The sequence below is a fragment of the Oryx dammah genome, unplaced genomic scaffold (genome assembly GCF_014754425.2).
Source record: "Oryx dammah isolate SB20612 unplaced genomic scaffold, SCBI_Odam_1.1 HiC_scaffold_2, whole genome shotgun sequence".
NCBI classification, from domain to species: domain Eukaryota; kingdom Metazoa; phylum Chordata; class Mammalia; order Artiodactyla; family Bovidae; genus Oryx; species Oryx dammah.
This window is the reverse complement of record NW_024070186.1, coordinates 161,237,351-161,244,393: the sequence shown is the minus strand read 5'-3', so window position 1 is coordinate 161,244,393 and position 7,043 is coordinate 161,237,351. Positions and strand designations below refer to the sequence as shown.

Below are 7,043 nucleotides of genomic sequence, written 5' to 3'. Positions count from 1 at the left end.
TTATGCAGAGGGTACATGGAGGGAGGTGCTGCTGCTTCCAGCAGGTTCTCAAGTAGATCAGGCATGTGGTGGATTCAATGTTTGCATCCTCCAAGGTTGGTATGTTGAAACCCTGACCTGCCATGCAATGGTGTTAGGAGGTGGGGCGATTGGTTTCATTAAATGAGGTTTAGATGAGGTCGTGAGGGTGGTGACCTTATAAGAAGAGACAAGAGAGCACCCTCTCTGCAACATGACACACACAAGAACGAGGCCACGCGAGCTCGTGGTAGAGGGCAGCCGTCAACAAGCCAGGCAGCGGGCCCTCACCAAATGTGCTGTCATTTCAGTCATGTCGAACGCTGTGCAACCATATGGACTATGGCCCTCCATGTTCCTCTGTCCATGGGATTGTCCAGACAAGAATACTGGAGTGGGTTGCCATACCCTCCAGAGGATCTTCCCAGGGATCAAACCTGTGTCTCCTGTCTCCAGCACTGGCAGGTGGGTTCTTTACCACCTGGGAAGCCCCATCAACTGTAGTGGTATTTAGTGCTGCACAACAAACCAGCCCCAAACTGGTGGCTTAAAAAACTACCAGTCATTGTTTCTCAGGAAAAATAGTAGTTTTTCATGCTTCTAGGGTCACCTGGGTGATTCTCTTGACTTGGCCTAGAATCAGTGAGTCCAGCTGGGCTCACTCAGGTCTCTGCCATCCACTAATGGGGGCCTGGTCTGGAGTGACCACAGCTGCAGACGTAGCTCTAATACCTCATCCTCCAGGATCAGGTTCAGACTTGGGGTCAAGGTGGAGACAGGGATCCAGGCAGAGATGTGAAGCTGCTTCTTGAAGCTTCACGCCTTGATGAAAAGCTGCAAAGGGGCATGAATGCAGGAAACTGACTGAGCCCATCGCTGCAGCTGAGTTGCTGTAATATGGGTCTAGTTTCATTTTTTGTTGTTTTGTTTTGTTTTTGGACCGTGCTACATAGCTTGCAGGATCTTAGTTCACCAGCCAGGGATTGAACTCTGGGCCCACAGCGGTGAAAGCACCCAGTCTTAACCATTGGACTGCCAGGGAATTCTCTAGTTTCACTTTAGAAAGGAAGAGTTTGGTTCAGAGAAGTGGAATGTCAAGGCCAGCTCCCAACCTCTGAGTTCCTGCAGGGATGTGTCTGTGGGTCTGTGTGTCTTTGTCTCCCCACTGAAGACGGCAGGTGGACAGCCACCGTGCCAGCCTGTGATGTTCCCTACAGGGAACAGGAGGCTTGGGTCCTAGAGTAGGTGCTGTGGGCCAAAGTGATAGAAGTGGGGGTGATGGAAGACCCCTGGGCACAGAACGTGGAAGGTGGACTAGAAGTCCTGGGGGTCTGACTGGGAACCTGGAGAGTGCTCTGTGCTGGGCAGTTGCCATGGTGACAGGTATCTCAGCCGCTGGGCTGCTCCATATACAATCTGAGCATCTGGAGAGACCCCAGAAAAAGATTCTGATCCTGGAGTCACTGGGTGGGTTCCGTAGTCCCGATGCAGCTGCTTTCATTGGATTCTCGAGGGGTCTGTGTCCTGCCTCCAGAACTCTTAGGGGTTTCAAATGGTGCTTTTCGGGGACCCACATTTCTCAGCAGTGCCTTGGTGGGCACTGAAGGGAGGGGAGGGAAATGGCCTGGGGAGCAGTTGGAGAGCCACCCAGCGCCTTTCCTTCCAACTCTTTCCAGCTCCTTCCAGGCTCTGCCCAAACTCCCACAGGAGCCCCTTGCACCATAAGGCCTACCTCCTCTGCGGAGGCCCCTGGCCTTGGAGGAAGAATTGGTCCCAGAGGCAGCCCTCAGGCCACAGGGAGGCAGGTTGTGTTGCTCTCTGCTGTCTTCAGACCCAAACCCCAAGAGCCTTCCTGGGAGGAGACCAACGTCATCATAGCCCACGGCTCAAACCTGACCCCAGCTCGCCGGCCGCAGGGAGCTCTTTCTGATCACCCACCAGGTCCACGGGTGGCTGGCTGTTCCTCTGAGACCCCTCACCCACAGCACCAGGACAGCATGGAGAAGCGGGAGGGGTGAGTGCAGTGGGCCCGGGTGGTAACCGCAGCCAAGGTGGACAGGGGGCCTATCGGGGCCACAGGAAGCATACCTCTGCACCCTCAGCTGATGGCCCTTGGCCTCCTGCTCCAAAACAAGGGACCCTTCCCAGAATCCTGTGATACCTAGTGGCTGCCAGGACCCACCTCTGGCTCCCAGGGGAGCTTGCAGGAAGGATGGGGGCACCCTAGACAAGCCCTGCCCACTCCTGACATCAGGACTCTGGTGCATCTCTGGGACTTGGGCGAAACCCAAGGGAGAAGGGAGAGCGGCCCAGGAAGGTGGATAGCAGGGCCCTCGCCTTCACCTGGACACCTGGCCAGGAGCCTCCTGAAGCCCACCCCCACAGCTCGGGGTTGAGTGGGGCCCTGAGGCCTGTATTTAATATTCTGATAAACTGCACGTGTCTGTTCTTGCACCATATGTATATGCAGTGGGTTGAACAGTGTCACCCGAGAATTCGTGTCCACTCAGGACCTCAGAGTGTGACTTTATGTGGAAGTAGGGTCCTTGGTGGTCGTGCCCATGTGCTTGCTTCAGGATCTTAAGAGGAAATCATTCTGGATTTAGACTGAGACCTAAATGCAATGACTGGGGTCCTCATCAAAGAGACACACAGAGGAGAAGCTGCGTAAAGACAGAGGCAAAGGGACTTCCCTGCTGGTCCAGTGGCTGAGACTCTGTGCTTCCAGCGTAGGGGGCCTGGGTTTGGTCCCTGGTCAGGGATCTAGATCCCATGTGCTGTAACTGAGTTTGCACACTGCAACTAAAGATCCCACACCAAAACTAAGACCCGGAGCAGCCAAAAAACTAAATACTTTTTTTTTTTTAATTGCAGAAGCAGAGACAGGAGTGATGCGGCCACAAGCCAAGGAACACCAGGCACCCCCAGAAACTGAAAGAATCCTTCTCTACAGCCATGGGAGGGAGCCAACACATTTATCTCAGACTTCTGGCCTCCAGACTGAGAGAGAATCCATTTCTGTTGTTTTAAGCTACCAAGTTTGTGGTAATTTGGTTTGTCAGCACTAGGAAACTGATACAGTATGTCTGTGCTTCTATATTAAACATGGGATTTTTTTGTGTTCCCCCTAATTTCTCCAATAACCAATCTGCAACCCCTTGAGGGTGGTGTGGTCCCTGTTAAACACGCTCTTGAGTCTTTTAAACAACAGCTGAGTTATTCTCGAACAAACCCAGGGAAACCTCCTAGGCAACAGACAACAGAGGGGTATCGAAATCTAAAACGTTTAATGCTTCTGGTCGGAGCAAACGATCAGGTGAACAAGAAATGCCGTGTTTTCCTGGCTGAGACAGACTGTGTGATCAGTTCATTTTACAGGGGGAGAAATTCCAGACACAGGCTTGGGTGGGGGGGGGGAGGGAGCCTCAAATTCCCCTTATTTCAACCTGTGGGGAGACCATTGTATAGCCAACTGAGGGAAACACCACTCGGAATGAGGCCCTTCTAGACAAGTGGACCTGCCCAGAGAATGCAGTTTCTGCAAAGGGAAAGTCAGAAGGAAATAGCATCCATGCTTCTCTCCAGATGCATGGCGAGTATGATAGTGATGGGCATCCTCACAGGATGGAGTCTGGGGTCTTTGGATGAGAAGCATTAAACTATCAGAATAATCACCTACTTTTATTAAGAGCTTTCCGTGTGCTGGGCGCCGGGCCCAGGACTTCACATCCACTCTCATTTCGTCCCACTGCAACCCAGAGAATGAGGTAGGCACTATTCTATCCCCATTTTACAGATGAGGATGTTGAGGCACAGAGAGGTTAAGTCACCTGCTGAAGGTCACACAGCTCGTGTGAAAGGATGGCTGGGCCTCGAATCCCACCTTGTTGAAATTTTAAGACTCAGGCTCCTAAACTCAGTGCCTGGGCAAGTCCTATTGCTAAAGGGTCATTTGTGTCCTGGCCACAATAGGCTAATGAACAAGATGGAGAAAGAAGCCATACCCAGGGGGCTTCCAGCCCTGAGGTTTGGGGAAATTGAGAAGCCAAGAGCTCAGCATCTCCTTCCTTGGATTTTTAATCCCAAGCCTCTCAAGGGTTAAGAAGAGTAGCTGTTAGTTGCTGATGCTCCAGCACAGGACAGAAACCATAGCAGATGCCAGTGTGGTCATCTGCTGCTCTTGTGGCCCACCTCTCTTTGTCCATTGGGTGACTGGCCCTCCCCCACCCCCTGTTGCTTCTGGAAGAAATGTCAATCACAGGGCTCCTAGCTGCTTAGCCAATATGTCCACAGGAGTGACCACATGACTTGCTCAGGGCCAGTCAGAGCCTTCCCTGGGATTTGAGATGGAGAGTCTCTCTCTGCCTTAGAAACCGAGAGCCCTGTGGTTGTAGACTAGGGGCTGCCAGCAGTCACCTTTCCCTCCAGCTGAGGAGAGGACAAGGTCAGCATGCCAACTGACACAGAGCCAAGAGGCCTAGGTGAGGCTGAGGATGGGCACAGGAGCCTAAGGTCACTGAGGGCTCCTGGATGCAGCCATACCTGAAGCAAGACCCGGCCTGGGCATCCCAGTTACTGCAGACGGGAATTCCCTTTGTTGCTTAAGCCTGTTTGAGCTGGGACTTTCCTGAGGGAGATGAGGAGAGCAGGCTCTCAAAAAGAGAGGCATAAGGCCCCTTACTGCGCCTGTTAAGGCAAAAACCAAAAACACTAAAGGCAGGTCAGATCAGACTGCAGGATGCCAGTGATGACCTCTGACCTGTTACCTGTTTGCAGGCCCGGGGAATGAAAGGAGAAATGTCCTCAGACCCATGCCCCTCCCATGCAGGAACTTAAGGAGAATCTTTCAATATTGCAGCTGGTACTGAGGATCAGATTTGCCCCCAGTGCAACTGTGACAAAGTCATAGACCCTACCCAACAGGGGAGTCCTGATGCCATGTTGAGAGCTTGGATCCAGCCTTAGCTGAAGCAAGACCTTTTAGACTGGTCAGTTACAAGTGCCCATGGATGGTAACCCTTTTTTTGTTTAAGCTGCTGGGAGGTGACTTACAACCCAAAAAGGCGTAATTAAACAGGAGATTCCCAAGAGACAAAGGGACCTTCAGAGAATATAAAGATAGCCAGAACTGCTTCATCATTGCCTGGAATTCAGCAAAAACACTGGGCCTTCCATTGTCTTCAAGTCAGGGGTGGTCAGGATTAGACCTTCCAGCCACATGCTGTGAAAATGCATTTCACGTCCACGGTGGGTGGTTCCCCACAGAAAGTGAAGCCTGTAACTTATATAACTGCTCGCCAGCATATCCTGGGACCCAGGGCATCATTGTAGGCTTAGATGCTAGGGTGTACACCCATCATTTCTGCTTCTTAGGGAGGGGAACCCTAATAAGAGTCATGGAAGAACCCACCTTGTGCTTTTCAGACCAGGGGGTGGGGACAAGCGTGTGGTCTGGGCGGGCCCATCACTGTACCCCCTCCCCAGTGATTGGTCCAGACTGAACACAGACCCTGCAGGCCAATCAGTGTTCTCTGTTCCCCCCTGGCAACCATGATTGGTTCAGGGACTAGCCTGGGACTCAAGCAGGCTGATAAGACTCAATTCTGGGAGGCTGGATGGAGCTTGGTCAGGAGACAGATTCTCTTCTGCAGCTGAGCTGCGGGAAAGGGAAAGAGGGAAACAAACAATGCCGGGGTCGCCTGAGAAGGAGGCCACCCCAAGGAAGCCGAACCAGAGGTGGAGGGGGGCACTGAGCCCGACGACCTCCCTGAGCCCCCAGACCTGAATGGGGTCCGCCCACCCCTTGGCTTTTTGTACTCGAAGCCCGGTCATGGATGATTCTGTCCTCGACACCCCAAGAGCCAATGGGGGCCTCCAGATAGCCCAACTTTGGCAGCGTCCAGACCCAGGGCTGCAGCCCACACAGCCTCGTGGACACGTGGGGACGTGGGAGGCGAGCAGGCTGCCCCACGGGGCTCGGTCCCGACTACCTGGACACCAGGGAGCTGCTGTGGGATGGCGCCGAGGAGGAGGAGGTGGCGGCGCTGAGCTGGGAGAAGCGGCTGGCACAGGATTCCAGGCTGGACATGGAGCCCCTGGGGAGGAAGGACACACACGTTGCCTTCTGGTGGTGACCCGGCCCTGGGGCCACTGGGAGCGGTGGGAAAGTTGAGGATGATGCCAATGGAGCCCCAGGGCTCTTCCCACAAGGCTGGTAACCCTCCCTGGGTGCAGAGGGCAAGTGCAGAGGGAAAAACAGGTGAGACTGTGATGAGACATGAAGCCTGGCCCACTGCCTTGCAGGGCCTTCCTTCCCAGGTGAGCCCTGCCGGCCACCCACCTCTGAGGGGCTTCGCTGACCCAGGGGCCCAGCATGGCCCAAAGGGCACCCCATCATCTCCAGCTTCACCCCTCCACCTCCTTTCAGCTCCTCCAACACCCGCCTCCCCTGTCTCGGGACCTTGTGTCTGCACCTATTGCTGGAAGCCTTTCTCTCCTATCTACTTTGTCCAGTCAAATGCCACCCAGACCACAGAGCAGCACCATCCAGGGGACATTCCTGTGATGACAGACGTGTCCCATAACTGCGCCTTCCAGCATGGCTGTCATGGGCCATGTGGGGCTGCTGGGCACTTGAGATATGACTAGTGTGACCAAGGAACTGAATTTTTAATTTTATTTAGTTCTAATCTCTATGTTTAAATTGCTCTCTCTGGCTAGTAGCTGTCGGGTTGCAGAGTACAGACTTAGGGCCTAGCTACTCAAAGAGTGGTCTGGGAACCAGCAACACAGCGTCTCCTGGAGCTTGTTGGAGATGCCTCAAGAGCTAAGCAATCCGAGTCTGCATTTTGACAAGCCCCTTCCCCACAGCCATGTGATCATGTGCACACAACCTAGATCTCAACTCCAGTGCCACTTCCCAGAGCCTCCCCCGAACCCCTGCACTCTCACCCACCCCGTGCCCGCCCTGGTCCTGGGCTCTGACGGCTCTGTGTTCAGGCCACCAGCACCTCCTGGAGTATGAC

General features: G+C 53.8%; 1 protein-coding gene across 1 annotated transcript in view; it reads right to left on the bottom strand.

Moving 5' to 3' along the window:
* Nucleotides 1-5,136: 5,136 nt before the first annotated feature.
* Nucleotides 5,137-7,043, bottom strand: part of SEC14L5 (SEC14 like lipid binding 5) — a 35,785-nt gene continuing 33,878 nt past the window's right edge. The window contains exon 15 of the mRNA XM_040256326.1: nt 5,137-6,113. Within this exon, the coding sequence (XP_040112260.1) occupies nt 6,005-6,113 (109 nt within the window). The 3' untranslated portion in view covers nt 5,137-6,004. The remainder of the gene's footprint in view (nt 6,114-7,043) is intronic.